General features: G+C 41.3%; 1 protein-coding gene across 8 annotated transcripts in view; it reads left to right on the forward strand.

Moving 5' to 3' along the window:
* The window catches only part of tmem39b (transmembrane protein 39B), a 49,008-nt gene extending 40,544 nt beyond the window's left edge, over positions 1-8,464 (forward strand). For 7 of the 8 annotated variants that reach the window (XM_069895031.1, XM_069895039.1, XM_069895030.1 and 4 more), the window contains exons 8-9: positions 3,646-3,766; positions 8,122-8,464. In XM_069895031.1, the coding sequence (XP_069751132.1) occupies positions 3,646-3,766; positions 8,122-8,358 (358 nt within the window). In that variant the 3' untranslated portion in view covers positions 8,359-8,464. Of the gene's footprint in view, positions 1-3,645; positions 3,767-6,350; positions 6,449-8,121 lie in introns of all 8 variants that reach the window. The other variant, XM_069895035.1, reaches the window with a different exon arrangement.
* Positions 8,465-17,445: the final 8,981 nt, after the last annotated feature.

A 17,445-nucleotide genomic window follows, 5' to 3' on the forward strand; every position in this document is an offset into this window, starting at 1 on the left:
CCTCACTCGTCAGACATCTTATGACATCAAAGGTAGCCTTGTTCTAAAATGTTTAACACGTGAGTCAGTTGTATCTCTTTTCATAACTTTATTAAAATTAAGGAAATGGTGCTTCCCCATTGCAGCCACTTGCCCTGTCTCTTTTTCCCAAAAGGAGCTCCAATGTTGCTTCCTTTCAAGACCATATGCATATTGATAGAGAAAACTTTCGTAGACACATTTTATAAATTCTTTCTCTTCCAAGTCCTTAGTTCTGTGGTAGTCCCAGGCAATGCAAAGAAGTTAAAATCACCTGCTATACAGATCTATTCTGTAATCTCTAGATATTTGCTCCTCTAATTCCTACTGACAATTGGGTAGCCTATAGTACAATCCCCCCCATCCCTCTTATTTTTGAATTTCACCCAGATAGCCTCAAGAAAATCCCACAGGAATATCTTCCTTCTTTAAAAAAAAAAGACACTGCTGGAGCTGCTGTAATGGCAGGGAGAACGCAAAGCACAGTGCTCCCCAGCAAGGTCCTACTGCCCAGCCTATTGCCGACAGCTTTAAATGCCTGTTAAAGGAGCCAGAGGTGTTTTATTTAAAATTCTGTGACCATGGTGATCTGGGCCCAAGATGGCAGCACTTGTGAATGGCAGCGGTTTTGAGGGGTTGCAGACACTGGAGGAGCAGTGGACTGGCACAGGCACCTGTAACGGGAGAACACACTTTGTTGATGAAGAGATGGTGACAACTGTGGCGGACTAGCCAGGGATTCTGGGTGAAGGACACGCACAGGCGACGAACTGTCGGTGATTTGCAGTTGAGGATTCCACACAGGCTGCTGGAGATTGGCTCAGGTCCCCCATGAGACTCGTTCATAAAGTCATGAAGCATGGGATCCATGGAACTTTGGCTGTGTGGATGAAAAATAAATTGGCTTACAGGTAGAAAGCAGAGAGTATCGGTGGAAGGAAAGTATTCTGCCTGGAAGTTAGTGACTAGTGGAGTGACAAGGATCTATTCTGGGACCCCAGCTCTTTGTGATTTTTATAAATGACCTGGATGAATGCAGAGTTGGCTGGAAAAGTGGCAGATGGAATTCAATCCAAATAAGTGTGAGGTGATGCATTTTGGAAGGACAAACCAGAAGGCTGAATACAGGATTAATGGTCAGTTACTTAAGAGTGTGGATGAACAGAGGGACATTGGGGTCCCGATCCATACATCCCTCGAAGTCACCACACAAATTGATAGCATATTTAAGAAGGCCTATGGGACGCTGGGCTTCATTAATAGGGAGATTGAGTTCAAGAGTAGAGAGGTCATGTTGCAACTCTACAAATCTCTGGTGAGACCACACTTTTGAGTTCCGTTTTGGTTACCTCATTACAGGAAGGATGTGGAAGCTATGGAGAGGGTGCAGAGGAGATTTACCAGGATGTAACCTGGATTGGAAAATAAGTTGTGAGGCAAGGTTAGCAGAGCTGGGACTTTTATCTTTGGAGCTTAGAAGGATGAGAGGAGATTTAATAGAGGTGTACAAGATTGAGAGACAGCCAGCACCTGTTTCTCAGATCATGAATAGCAAACACTAGAGGACTTGTATACATAGTGAAAGGAAGCAAGTTTAGGGGAGACATTAGGATTAGGGTCTGGGTGTCTGGAATTCCTTGCCAGGGATGGTGATGTAGGCTAAAACATTTTAGGGGATTTAAGAGATTCTTAAACAGGCACATGGATGGAAGAAAAGAAGAGGGTTATGGGGTAGGGGGCTTTAGGACTTTTTTTTAGGAATATAGGTGGCGGCACAACATGGGTGGCCAAAAGGGACTGCACTGTGCTGTAGTGTTCTATGGGAACCATATACTGTACTACAACTGGGATTTGAGAGAGTGATATGGGCAAGAAGGGTTTCTGATGGACACTGGGTATCGGAGGTTTGGACTAGGCTCAGGTTGCTGATTGTGTGAACTGAACTGGGGTCTTGTGCAGCTGCGGGAGCACTGGAGGCGAATCCACGGATGCTCAGTGACTGAGGGGACTCTTGCTTTTTTTTCCTGACTAAAGGGCAATGCTAATGGCAAATCTTTGACTGTCTTATGGGCAGTGTAACATTGTGTTCTGTTTTATTACATGGCAATAAATAGTATTTGTCATGTTCGCCCTCTCCTTTTCGCCTCTTATCTCCACCTCCAATTGTGCAGTGTAAAAAGGATTGATTATTATTTTTATGTGCTCTAATGAATTAGGGTTAGAATCTGTATCCCAGAACATTGACTTGTCAGTCTTGCTCAGCCCAATAATAGTTATGATATCCTCCTTCTATGCACCTGCCACCCTACCCATTCTACCCCTCCCACCCTGCTGTCTTTCCACTGGCTTCTCAGCAATACTTATCCAGTCTCAATAAGGTCCCATACCCTTGTCAGACCAGTTTAAACCTTCTCAAGTGGCACAAGCAATGAGGTCAGGGCCAGACTATGTTTCATTTTACTCTGACTTGTAATGTTAATGTCAGTCTGAACATAAGAATTAAAGGTTTTATGTACTGACAAAGTGACAAATTATTCCAATTACTCAGAATAGAAATTTTTTTAATGATCAGTTCAGCAATGAAAATTGTATTGCAAGAACTCTGAAGAAAGGTGTTAGGGAATTGAGAGCATCTTAAAATCGAATGTTGAAATCTATGCACAGTACAAACCTTTGCCCCAGAGTGTGGTGCTGATCTAATAACATTCTCTCATAACTGCCTAGAATTTTCCTGCTGCATAACCCTTCATTTTTCTTGTTTCCATGTGCCTATGCAATGTTGGTATCTGGAGGTATAGGATACAAGAGCAGGAATGTGATATTGATGCTTTATAAGGCACTGATGAGGCCTGACTTGGAGTATGGGGTGCAGTTTTGGGATTCTTATTTAAAAAAGGATGTGCTGGCATTGCAGAGGGTTCAGAGAAGATTTACAAAAATGATTCCTAGAGTGAAGGGATTAGTTTATGATGAATGTTTGAAAGCTCTTGGGCTGTACTTGACATTCAGAAGAATGAGGGGGGACCTCAGAGAAGCATTTCAAATGTTGAAAGGCCTGGGAAGAGTGCATGTAGCAAAGTTGTTTCCCATGATAGGAGAGCCAAGAGACAGAACGTCAAGATTAAAGGGAGCTCATTTAAAACAGAAATGTGGAGGAATTTATTTAGCCAGAGAGTGGTTAACCTCTGGAATGTGCTGCCACAGGTGGCTATGAAGGCCAGGCAATTGATAACTATCCAAATAATCAAGGTATCAAAGGTTATGAGGAAGGGTGGGGGGGAGGCAGGGGAGTGAGGCTGAATGGGAGAATGGATCAACTTATGATGGAATGGTGGAGAGGGCACGACAGGCCAAATAGCCACATTCTGCTCGTATGTTTTATGATCTGATCGTCTCATAGAAGAACCTATTGCACCTGCCACCACCATTGCTGGCAGTGTATCCCATGCACCCACCACTCTCCCTTGAGAAACTGAAACCTTTATTCTTAATTGTTTTGAGTCTAATGGAATATATTAGTAATTAAATTCTGAATTGTCACCATAATTGAAGATTGTTACTTTGAACTTTCATGATGTAATTTAAAGACCAACCATTGCATTGCTTTTATTTGCAACTTTCTTTCAGCTGGTCAGAAGAGTACATGTGGCCACAGGGAGTGTTGGTAAAACATAATAAGAATGTGTACAAAGCCATGGGAAATTATAATGTGGCAGTCCCTTCAGATGTTTCACACTTCAGATTTTATGTAAGTATGATTAACATTTTTAGAGGATTAAAAAATTTTTATCACTTAAAAAAAAACGATTGTTGCAATCATACAACAAAAGTGCTGGAGAAACTAGGAAGCTATGGATGTTCCGTGACCATCTGGGTTTCTCCAGCACTTTTCTGCATTAAACCAGAATCTCAGCATCTGCATGCAGTCTTCATTGTTTAACTCAATTGTTAACATGTACTTCTAAAAATTTGTTCCAATATCAATAATATTCCACATTTGTTTTAAATATGGAATGTTATTGATTGGAATTCAAAACTACTAAATCTAATTCATTTGATGATCAACATTTAATTATGATACTGCATCATTTTGTCATCCAGTCACTTGAATGATGAGAATGTGGTTAGAACACATTCTGGTAACTGGTCATTTCTCTGAATCATAGCTGTTAACTGTCAATGTGCAGATTCAGTTATCAATACATCAGTGTGTAATATTTTTCTGGATTGTACTGACTTTTACTGATGGCATTCAGTCATTGAAATTTGAGTTAGTCCTAGACATATGCAATGCAATATACAAATCCTGGACCTGTGTATTGGAAATTTCAGTCTGTTCTTCAGATAAATCCCACTTTCATTGGAGGGGGTTGGTTCCAAAATTTATTGATTCAAAATTGTCCCTCAGATCTGTGGCAGACAGCCAAGTGATTTTTGTCTGGATTATCAGGCAGTAAATTTCCAGGGAAAGTAATTTTTTTTCCCCAGTCTCATTTTTTAATTTTCTTACTCTTAAAGCCATGTTGAATGTCAGACATTAAAGGGAATGGATGAAGGTCTGGCAGAGGATGAGGTTTGTCTGCATTTTAGTGAGGCATTTAATAGGCTCCACAGACTCAGTCATAAGGCTTGGGATCTCTGGATGTGTGGATTCAGAAATGGCTTAACTGCAGAAAGCATTTGGAAGTGACATCATCTTGCCTCGTCTCTATTTTGTCCCTCATTTAAGAGAAAGTTGGATGTGTACGTGGAGGAGAGGGGGTTGGAGGGTTATTGGCAGAGAGCGGGAGGTTTGAGCTAATGGAGTTGTTCTTGTGAACCGGTGCGGACTCGAAAGGCCAACATGGCCTGTTTCCGCTCCGTAGATGGTTATATGGTTATATGGTTATCAGTTGGTCAAAGAAATGTAGTTGCTGAGAGCACTGTTAATCAGACAGCATCAGTGGGGAGCAAAGCAGTTGATGTGTTAGGACAACAGGCCTTCATTAGAATTGTAGAAGTGAGAAATAACATCTCTCAAGTTCCAGATGGAGTATGATGTGGTGAACAGAGGGACTCTGTGATAGACCAAAGTCTGCATGGTTTCTTAAGGAAAATCTTGCCTGACAAACATTTTGCAATTTTTTTGTGAAAACCACAAGTAGGTGAGACAAAGGAGATGCAGTAAATTTGGATTTTCAAAAGGCTTTCGACAAGACTCTGCACATGAGGCTGTGTAACAAGATGAGAGCCCATGGAATTACAGGAAAGATAGGAGCATGGATAAAGCATTTTGGATACTGTATTGGGGAACAACCAACCAGGGACCAAACGCAGTGATCAAGTCACTGGCATGGAGTCTGGTTCTGTGGCTAAGAAGGGAAAGGAAGAGAAGGGATGAGCTGTAGTGATAGGAAATTCCATAGATGGGGGACAAAAAAGGTTCTGTGCAAGAGATGGAGTATCCCAGATGGTATATTGTATCCCTGATGCCAGGGTCCAAGATGTGTCAGTTTGAGTTCATGGCATTTCAGGAGGGAGGACGAGAGGCCAGATGTCGAGGTCCATATGGGGACCAATAACGTGGTTAGGAAGGGTGAGGAGCTCTTGCAAGGAGAGTTCACGGAGTTAGGCACAAGGTTGAAGGACCACAGTTCTGATCTCAGGATTGCTACCCGTGCCATGTGTTAGTGAGATTAGAAATTGGGGGATAATGCAGATTAACGTGGCTAAAGACATGGTGCTTTACAAGCAGGACAGACTAGAGGCCTCACCTACTGAGGCTATATGGGTGGAGTTGAGGAATGGGAAATGTATGACCACACCCACAGGGTTATTTTATAGACTGCCCAATAGTCAGTGAGAATTGGAGCAGCAAATCTGTAGAGAGATCACAGACAGCTGCAGGAAACATAAGGTTGTGATAGTAGGAGATTTTAAAGACAGATTCCCATACTGTAAACGGGCTGGCGATTCAAATACTCAATTCAATACTTTAATACTATTTGGCTCTGCTTCAACCACTCTCTGAGGCAGTCTATTCCAGGTGCTTGTTTCTCTGAAGGTGAAAAAGGACCTGCTCAAATTCACTCTAAATCTCTTAGATCTTACCCTGAACACATTTCCTCTAGTTTTATCTACCTCCTAATGTGGATGTTTCCTGTAGAATACCCTGTCTGTTTCCCTCATAGTTTTATATACCAATCCTGTCCCCTCTGCTCCAGAGAAAAAAAACATACCCAGACTCTTGTAACTCAAACACTCCAATCCAGGAAAAATCCTGGTGAATCTTCTCTGCGCCCGATCTATTTTCTCCTACTGTGTGGTGATCATAAGTGTATGCAATCTTCTAGCTGAGGCCCTTCCAATGTTTTATAAAGTTGGAGCGTAACCAAGAGAAACACAAGAGCTGCAGATGAGCAATCGAAGAATTGCTGGAAGAACTCGGCAGGTCAGATGGCATCAATTAATAGAAATGGTCACTTTGGATGTGAACATAACCTCCCTGCTTTTGAATTTGGTACCCCCAACTAATGATGGCCATTCTTCCATACGCCGCTTCCTGAACCACATTTTCTCCCAGCGCTGCCATCTTCAGGGATCTTTGATCTTGCACATCGAGGTCCCTCTGTTCCTCAATATTAATCAATATTCCTCATGTCCCAGCCTCATTTTCACTCTCAAAATGCATTGACTCACATTTCTCAGGATTAGATCCATCTGCCATTTTTCCGCAGTTCATTGATATCACCCTGTCACAAAAGAATACCCACTACACTTTGAATAACTTCTGGCTTGTAAATTATTAAGATGGGGATGTTAGAAGCCTCAGTTGAGGATTGATTGTTAAAAAACAAAAATAATGTTTGTTAGGGAGAATGAAAAGTTTGGAAGATGGGATTTGGGGAGAGGTGGGATTAGAACAGAGAGAAGGGTCTAAGGAGTATTTTTAAAAATTAATGTTGATGTTTACCATCTGTGACTCCCCAACATTGTTCAATTCTGTTAAACTCCCTTTTCCACGGATATGATTTTACTTTTGCTTCTGTCCAATTTTGTTTCCACTTTTTGTCTTTAAAGTCATGGTTACCTTGACAACTTTGGTCTGCATTTCTTCTCTGGAGCCCAAAAGATTTGTTGTCATGTCATTCCATTTCTGGTGAAAGGTGCTCGACCTGCCACATTGACTCTTTTTCTCTCCCCTCTGATGCGGCCTGATTCACTGAACAATTCCAGCATTCTATTTTGTATATTAAAATCAGTGACAAATTTTTGGGTGAGTAAAGTTACCACCAGTTTTGTTACCTGCCAGATTGCTTCTCGAGCTAGGACTCCTTTCTCAGTCATCTAAGGCCCAGTTGAAGTCCATATATAGCATTGGATTCTGAATGCAGATGACTCTGTGTAAACAGTGATAGAGCATGGAAATGGGTAATTTTGTTCCCCCATATCAATGCTGACCAGTGTGCACCTGTCACTTCTAGCACTTAGCCCATATTTTCCATGCCTAGGTAATTTGATTGTGTATGTGCATAGGACAATGCTGTCAATGGCCACTTGCATCACATTTTCAGTGTATTTGAGGTCATCTCTATTCTCTGGTTGTAAAAAGGTCCCCTCAGTCTCTTATCCCTGACCTGAAATCTATGACCTGTAGTTTTGTCTGTCTCTGATGTGAAGAGAGGTTTCCTGCTGTCTTCCCCCATCTGTTCCTTTCATAATTTTTAGAAAACATTCATGTTCCTTCTTAACCTCTTCCATCTCATGAAAAACAGACTTATTCTTTCCAGTCTCTCCACGTAACTGAAATACTCCATCCCAGGCAACAGCCTGGTGAATCTGTTCACACCCTTTCCAGCGCATCTCTGTGATGGCTGGATCTCCATCTCGCACTCAAGCTGGAGGCATGGGTGATCAGCAGGTGATGATTGTGGGACCCTTAGCTCAACCAAGTCAAAATTAATTTGTGATCTTCCTTTTTATACAATGTGCAACATTTCTTCTGGTTTTATTTATTTTCAGTTTGCAAGTGTAATGCCAACAGAATTGCTATTAATTGTAACTTGAATTAAAACTTGTTTTGCAAAACTTTTATAAATGATCTGGTGCATTTTATCTTTGCAGTTTTTCTTCAATAAACCATTGAGGATCCTGAATATTCTTATAATTATAGAAGGACTCGTCATCCTCTATCAGTTGTACTCGTTACTATGTTCTGAAAAGTGGCATCAAACAATATCTCTTGCATTGATTCTCTTCAGTAATTATTATGCCTTCTTTCAGTTACTCAGAGACCGAATAGTCCTGGGCAAAGCATATGCATATTCTGCAAATGCAAATTCAGAACATAAAGTGAACTAGATGTTTTGTCCCTTATCCCCACAATATTTGTTAAAATGATAAAAGTTTGTATTTTTTGTTAGTTCTTGTCCCTGTAATTTGCATTAAAATATTTTTATATGTCAAATATCTATTATTCTTGAGTCCAAATGAAGGGTCTTGAGCCAAAACATTTAAGATGCAAGATTCCTTTTGTTGTCACATAATAATACAAAAAATTTTGTACTTCAACTTTTGCCTTCCATAAGGCAAACCGCCGCCATCAGCATTACCCAGTGCTCCTAACAACTAGAGAAAGAGAAACAGAAGGGTGTTCCTTCGGAGAGGCTGAGTGTTCATGGATTTGCCTTCTGCACTCCTGCTGCCACGCAGTTTCCTGTTCAAACCATCAGCAACCTGAGCTCCAGATCCAATCCTTCGCTACGATCAGGAACCCTTCGGTAGCCCTTTCTTGATATGATATCAGCGCCCTCGAATACCTGGTTCCTATGAGCCAGTCTTCAGCAGCATGCATATGAGTCCTTCAACTGCAGGTTGGCTGCAGTCTGTGTGAGTTCTTCAACTACAAGTCACTGACAGCCTGCAGCATGTGTGGATTCTTCAGCCGCTGAACTCCTTGCTGGTCTGTTGTTGTGGTCATCTTTCCTTTTGAGTAAACAGGGAGACTCAGAAGGACCTAGACAGTTTAGGAGAATGGACAGAGAAGAGGCAAATGAAATAACATGTCTGAAAATGTACAGTCATGTACTTTGGGAGGAGAAATAAATGAGCAGCCTATTTTCTAAATGGAGAGTAAATTAAAAATTCCCAGATGCAAAGGGACCATGGAGATGTCCTGCAGTAATGTAGACTTGCATGTTGAGTTGTTGGTGAAGAAGGCAAATGCAGTGGTGGCATTCATTTCCAGAGGATTAGAATACTAGAGCAGGGTTGTAATATTAAGACTTTATAAGCCACTGATGAAGCCTCATTGGGAGTATTGTGAGCAGTTTTGGGCTCCTCATTTGAGAAAGGATGTGCTGACATTAGAGAAGGTTCAGAGGAGGTTCACTCAGAGGATTTTGGGAATTACAGGGTTATATGAGGAGCATTTGACAGTTCTTGGCTTGCAATCGTTGGAATTTAGGAGAATGAGAGGGGATCTCATTGAAACATTGTATGCTGAATGGCGTGGGCGGAGTAGATATAGGTAGGTTGTTTCCCATGGTGGGAAAGTCTAGGACAAGAGGCCACAATTTCAGGATTGAAGAGAGTCTGCTTAGAACAAAGATGTGGAGGGATTTCTTCAACCGGAGGGTGGAATTTGTTGCCAAAGGGCATGAATAAAGGTTCAGAGTGACAGCCCTGGACCTGTGATGATACTAAACTTTATTTTCAATGGAGAACAAATACCCAACAGGAGATGTGCAAAGGTGCATACAAATCAACTTTGCTATAATACAAACTGCAGAGGCTTTAAACAATACCTGCATCCTTTCCCCTCACAAGCATCTCAACTTACAGAAGTTATTTACAAATTAGATCAAACAACACATGATTGTTCACTTTGAGGTGTATGCAAAAGACACCCTAAACATCCATTCACTGAATTAATTCATTCTCAAGCACTGTGATTCCCAATGTGGAGCGGATTGGGTTATTATCTCAGCAAGAGGACCAAGAAAATGGCTGGAGTACACAATGGGTTTTATATTCAGCACCTGGAGACTGACCCCCAAGTACTAGTTTGTGCACCTTTCGATGACAAACTGGTGTCAGCTGTGATGAGGTCTGACATTCAATGACATGAGGCAGTGACCTTTGACCATTTCCTGTCCAACCAGAAAGATGACTGTATTACAATGTCCAAATGCATATAGTTCTCCAAGTGTGATCTCACCAGCACCTCAGTTGAATCGTGAGGTCCTAACTTTTGTAATTAATGCCCTACCCAATGGAGGCAAACATGCTAAGTGATTTCTTCAGCACTTTTTCCTCCCCTTGTTCAACTTCCAAGGGCCCTGCCATTCTCCTTGCAAATCCTACCAAAATGCAAGACCTCACTTAGTTAAATTCTCTTTGAAAGTTCTTGACTGATTCTTGACCAAAGTTCTTGACCAATATAGATTCTGTTGTAAACAGAGATATCCTTCCTCATTGAACAACCAATTTTACTGTCATTCTCAAATTCACTAATCATGTTGAAATTTCCATCCAAATAATTAATATAGATAACAAACAGCAGTGCACCCTGCCCTGACACTTGCAGCACACCACTGGCTACATCCCCAATTAGAAAAATATCCCTCCACTTCAATCCACTGCCTCCTTCCACTGAGGCAATTTTAAGAGAGAACATTGCAGGACATGCCCATAATGAGCCAGTCAATGTAAAGCCTTACTCTAACGATCTAATCCTTGCCTATCTCACACCCATAACCCTTCGTTTTTCTTGACATTCATATGCCAATGTAAAAGACTTTTACCAATCTCTAGCACTGCCATGACAATGGATTCCAGGTTCCACCACTTTCTATAAAAGAAAAACCTACCTCTGAGCTTTAGGGGCTGTGAACAAGAGGAAGAGTGTTTACAAAGTTTTGGGAAAGGTAGGTAATTGTTGATATCTGGTTGAAAACTGCATAAGTGGGACTGAATGAGAGGAGGGAATGGTAGATGCTTGTGTTAAAGTGGACCTTGACAAATGAACAAATACAGATGCCAAATGCTTTATTTTCACTTTGCAAAGCACAAGAACTCCATTACAGCAGGAGGCACTGTCCTCTGTAGCTAAACTCACCACAAGGCACATTTCTGGCAGGTTGCATATTTTAACATAAATTTCCAGTACGCTCAAACAGTTCTCCATTCAAGTACATGCTTCTTAGAATTCTCTTGGGATTCATAAATCAGGGCTATATCCCTTACCCCATGGCTAATAATCTTTCACTGTCTTTGCCAAATGCAATTGTTGCTGTTCTTCGTAATCAACTTTAACCTTGCTGAATTATCAACACATGCCATGGAATGCTCTCTGCGATATTATTTTTGTTACTATTTTAAAACTTGTATTTTCATTCCCTCCTTTTAACATTTCATAACTTATGAATGAATACTCGTGAGCTGGTGAAAAGCAAGTTTACCTCAGTATCAGTGTTCTTGCATGAGAATAGCTAACAAAATGATGCATCCTTTTTCAAGCCTGTTTTACCAATATGTACCAAATCATTGCCCAATGGGATCTTTAATAATTATGCTTGTCTATCCCAACATTCTTTAAATCATCTATATGTTGTTTCACATGATCAGTATTATTCTCAGAGCTGTCTGGGATATACATACAACATTCCTGACCCATGGAGCCCCATGGACAGCAAGCAGCAAGTCCAACATCATCCAATTCTGCATTGCCACTGTTCTCATGATAACCATTTTAGCAGACAGCTGCCTCATCACATCCCCTGCAGCTTGTGTTAGCCATGCCATTGGCTAGCTGTTCCAAGACTGAAGCAAGGCAGATGAGTTCTTTTGATGCTTTACCAGTACCGAAGGAGAACAGGGTCATAAAGACTTGCTCCACAGTGGAAATTCTACTTTTGGTTTTGTCTCTCCCAGGCCAGGCTGAATGGTCAGCCAACTGTGGCACATGATTGATATAGGGAACAGCTACCAAGGTAGCTCAGCCTATCCAGTTTACCTGTCACAAGAGGTAAGGTATAGTAAAAGTACTGTTGTCTATCTCAGGGTCAGAGATTTCATGCCAGTGTTGTCCTGGCTGCAACCACTCAAAACTGGTCAAATTGATTAGCAGCAAGGGTTGATCTACATGGCACATGTTAATTCTAACCAGAAAACCACCTTCTGATGTTGCACCCAACAGAGTTCTCCTTTGAGCAGGCCCCTTGTACCAATATCTGCAATAACCAGGGTTGGAGGTGTATGGGTGTGATCATATGGGGACAGGTAGCTGTGGGCAAAGGTTCAAGGTGTCTAAATAGCATACACTGTTTTCCTCAGTACTCTTAATGTTGCCCCTGAATGTTTGGCTCACCATCTTGTAACATTCCTTGCTTGTACCTATGGGTTTCCAGCAAGTGGCAATGGGTGTCCTGTATTATTCAACAGATTCTTGCACTGAATATGGTACTGGTTGCAAGGGAATTCCTCCATCAGACTGGATAGGGATGTGTCAGCAAATCCAACAATTGGAGCTATTCCTCTATCCACATATAAATAAGACAGAAAGGAGTTGGGGTGCAATGCTTGTTTGTCTCTGCACTTAGATTTATAAAGTGCTAATGGCCAGGGCAACGGTCAAAAAACACAATAACTTCATTGTTCCTATTCAGCCTCCAGCTGAATACACCATCGCTCCAGTTTCTTACAGTCTCTCTGACAAATTCACCTGGGATGCCTTTCAAGCTTTACTGCAGAGAGAGTGGTGAAAAGTACCTGGATTGGTCCTTTGCATGGCTCCAATTTCTTCTGTTTCCAATTCTTAATCGGGCTGGATCGCAGGATAATCATCTTTTCCTTACCACTAGTGTCCTCTGACCAACGTACTTGGCATACCTGTGAATGCAAAACATGCAAAGATTTGGTTAGTTGTAAATATTTGCCCACATCATCTCCCCATATATATTGAGTACAGGAGTTGGGATGTTACGGTAAAGTTGCACAAGACATTGGTAAAGCCAAATTTGGAATATAGTGCATTTTTAGTCATCTAACTAGAGGACATCAACTTAGAAAAGATGTGGTGTTAAAGTCTGCCCATGCTGCAAACTTATCTGTGAATAAAGGACACAGCAGAGAACCACAGAACCAGCTTTAATACTTCAATTGTAACACCGGTGGAAGGGGGGGGGGGGGGAAGGGAGCTATGAAATATCAGTGATATTCCTATAATGCTCAATCCCTTTCTCAAAGTTCATTTGGGTCTGGGTCAATTTGTATAGTAAATTAGATCAATGACTACATACATGTTCTAACTAATTGGAAACAGCTTTCACATTTGTTCATAGACTTAGAATTTCTTTGTTCATTTAGAGATGTCTCCCAAAACCTTTAATTACTTCTTAGCTTCAAATACTCATTCAACATTGTCACAGCTAATGTCTCTTACAGATGTGGAATTGTTGCTCTTTGATATGAAAACCATTACAACTGATTTATGTGACAGTCCTTCTGGGGAGATATAAAACTTGTGTTTTTAAACAGAAACTGAACAAGAAAGTTCATTTTTAGTTAAAAGTTCATCTCTAGTTACAATTCCATAATCCTTAGCAATCAGAGTTGGCCACATACACTGTAAAAACTCCCAGAATACTTTACAATGTCACAAGATACTGCTTAATTGACTACAATTCTTTTACAGTGGAAGGATTTCTTTTACCAGAGGGTGGTAAATCTGTGGAATTTGTTGCTGCAGGTGATTGTGAATACTGTCATTAAGGGAGATATTGATAAGCCAGGGCATCAAAGGTCAAAGGGCAGGAAGTGGGGCTGAGTGGGAAAATTAATCAGCTCATGATTAAATGGCAGGATAGACTATGGGTGAAAAAGGTGTGGTCTGCATTATTCAGCTTTTAGAAGATTGGGGCAATCTTATTGAAAGTTCTAAAGGGGTCATGAGAAAGATGATGACATAGAATGCTACAGCACAGAAAACAGACCATTCGACCCTTCTAGTCTCTGCCAACCATTGTTCAGATGGTCCCAATAACCTGCTCCCATTCCATAATCTTCCAAACATCTCCCATCCATTTATCTATCCAATTTATTCTTAAAACTCACGATATTGTCTGCACCCATCACATCAGATGGCAGCTCATTCTACACTTCCACCATTCTGAATGAAGATGTTCTCCCCCCCCCCCCCCATACCTTTTCTCCTTTCACCCTAAAGCCATGTCCTCTCATATTTATCTTTCCTAATCTCAGTGGAAAGAGCTTACTTGCATTTACTCTGTCTGTATCCCTCAATTTTGTAAACCTCTATCAAATCTCCCTTTATTCTTCAGTCCAAGGAATAAAATCTTAACCTGTTTAATCTTTCCCTGTAACTCAACCCCTGAAGACCTGGCAACATCCCAGTAAATCTTCTCTGCACTCTTTCAATCTTATTCGTAGCCTCCCTGTAGGTGGGCAACCAGAACTGTACACAATATTCCAAATTTGACCTCACCAATGTCTTAAACAACTTCAACATAGCATCACAATTCTTATACTGAATACTTTGATTTATAAAGGCCAAGATGCCAAAAGCTTTCTTTACAACCCAGTCCACCTGCACTGCCACCTTCAGAGAAAAATGTACCTGTATCCCCAGGCCTCTTTGCTCCTCTGCACTCTTCAGTGCCCTACCATTTACAGTGTGCATCCTTCTGTGATTTGCTCTTCCAAAATTCAATACCTCACACTTGTCTGCATTAAACTTTACTGGCCCATTCTCGCAGTTGGTCTTGATCCCTCTGCAAGCTTTGGAAATCATCCTCACTGTCCACTTCCTTCTAGTGACATCTGCAAACTTGCTGATCCAATTTACCATGTTATCATCCAGATAATTGATATAGAAAAACAATGGTCCCAACACAGATCACTGAGGCACACCACTCATCACAGGCCTCCAGTTTGAGAAGCAAATATCTACTACCATTCTGTTTTCACCCACATAGCCAATTTTGAATCCAGTTTACAATTCTTCTACGTATACCCAGTGTCTGAACCAACCTCCCATGTGGAACTTTACTAAAGTCAATGGAGACAACATCCACAGCCTTTCCTTCATCTACCTTCTTGGTAATTTCCTCAAACAACTCTACAAGATTTGTTAAACACAACCTGCCAGGCACAAAGCTATACTGACTCTTCTTAATGAGCTAATGGCTATCAAAATACCTATACATCCCATCTCTCAGAACTCCTTCCAATAATTTAACCTACTACTGACATCAGGCTCACTGACCTATAGTTATCTGGTTTACTTTTCGAGCCTTTCTTAAACAACAAGACAACATGAGCTACTCTCCAATCCTTTGGCATTTCTCCCATGGCTAAGGACATTTTGAATTATATCCATCAGGGCTCCTGCAATTTCAATACTCATCTCCCTCAAAGTCCAAGGGAATCCCCTGGCCCAAGGGATTTGTCTATATTTTTTTTCCACTGAAGGGCAGCAATCACCTCCTTCATATCCATATGTTTCATGGCACATCTATTTGTTTCCCTTCTATCTGTATCACTATGCCAGTTTCCTGATGCAAAAAAAATCTCACATTTCATGATGGCCCACACATAGTTGGCCACTTGATCCTCTAGGGGACCAATTTTGTCCATTGTTATCCTCTTATTCTTAACATACTTGTAGAAACCCTTCAGATTTACCTTCTCATTATCTCCCAAAACACCCTTATGCCTTATTTTTGACTTCCTGATTTTCATCTTTAGTATTCTCTGACATTCTCTATACTCTGCAAGTACCTCATTTGCTCCCTATACTTGTTATACACCTCTTCTTGATCATATCACCAATATCCCTTGAAAACTAAGGTTCCCTATGCCTGTTAATTTTGCTTTAATCCTAGTAGGAACATGCAAACTCTGCACCTTCAAAATCACTTTTGAATGCTTTCCACTTGCTAAACACATCCTTTCCAAAAAAAACAGCTTATTCCAATCAACTCCTCCAGGATCCACACAATTGGCCTTTCTCCAATTTAGAACCTCAACTTAAGGACCAGACCTATCCTTATCCATAATTAACTTCAAACTAATGCCATAGTCACTGGACCCAAAATGCTAACCTACAGTCTTCTGCCACCTGACCTGCCTAGTTCCTTAATAGGAGGTCAAGTATTGCATCCTCTCTCATTGGTACCTCTACATATTGATTTATAAAGCTTTCCTGTATATACTTGACAAACTCCAAGCCATCGTCCTTTTACAGTATGGGAGTCCCATTCAATATGTGGAAAGTTTAAAATATCCTACTACCACAACTTTGTTTCATACAATGGTATACTATCTCCTGACAGATTTGCACTTCCAATTCTCTTGGACTATTGAGTAGTCTACAATACAAGCCTATTAGTGTGTTCACATCTTTTCTGTTCCTTAACTCCACCAATATGGCCTCAGTAGGCAAGTCCACAGTGGTGTCTTGTCTAAGCACAGCTGTGCTATTTTCCCTGCCTAGCAAGGCCATTCGTACCCCTTTCATTGCTCCCCCTCTATCACATCTGAAACATCAGAACTCCAGACTATTGAGCTGCTCCTCCTGCAACCAAGTCTCACTAATGGCAATAACATCATAATTCACACGCAAATCCGTACCCTAAGATCATCTGCCTTACTGACAATACTCCTCGCTTTGAAATGTACATCTGAGATCATTTCTATTATGTACAAATCTCTGCTTTCATTCTTAACATATGGCCGTCACATGACCCTTACCATCCTCCACCTCACTATCTGCTCTATCACTCTTATCCCCCTCCCCCTGAAAATCCAGTTTAAAATCTCCAGGAGCAGTACTGCAAACCTACCTGCAAGGATCATAGTCCCCCTCCAATTCAGATGCAAACTCTACCATCAGAACAGGTCCCACCTTCCCTAGAACAAAGCCTAATTATCCAGAAACATGAAGCCCTCCCTCCTGTCCATTTTTTTAGCCACATGTTTAACTGCATTATCTTCCTGTTTCTAGCCTCACTAGCACATGGCACAGGTAGCAACTTGGAGGTCACAGCCCTGGAGGTCTGTCCTTCAGCTTTGCACCCAACTCTCTAAACTCTCCTAGCAGGACCTTCTCACTCTTCCTACCCTACATGGACTACAACAACTGGATGTTCACCTTTCCTCCTTAGAATCAGGAGAACTAGATCAGAGATACCTCAGACCCTGGCACCAGTGGAGCAACAGACCATCCAAAATACTCACTCTCTCCCACAGAACCTCCTATCACTACTGCACTCCTCTCCTCCTTCCCTTCTCAACTGAGGACCCAGTCTCAGTGCCAGAGACATGATCACTACAACTTGTCCCTGGTAGGTCATCTTCACCAACAGAATCCAAAATGGTATATTTATTATTGATGTGAACAGCCACAGGGTACTCTGCTCCTTCTGC

The sequence above is a fragment of the Narcine bancroftii genome, chromosome 8 (assembly GCF_036971445.1).
Source record: "Narcine bancroftii isolate sNarBan1 chromosome 8, sNarBan1.hap1, whole genome shotgun sequence".
Lineage (NCBI taxonomy): Eukaryota > Metazoa > Chordata > Chondrichthyes > Torpediniformes > Narcinidae > Narcine > Narcine bancroftii.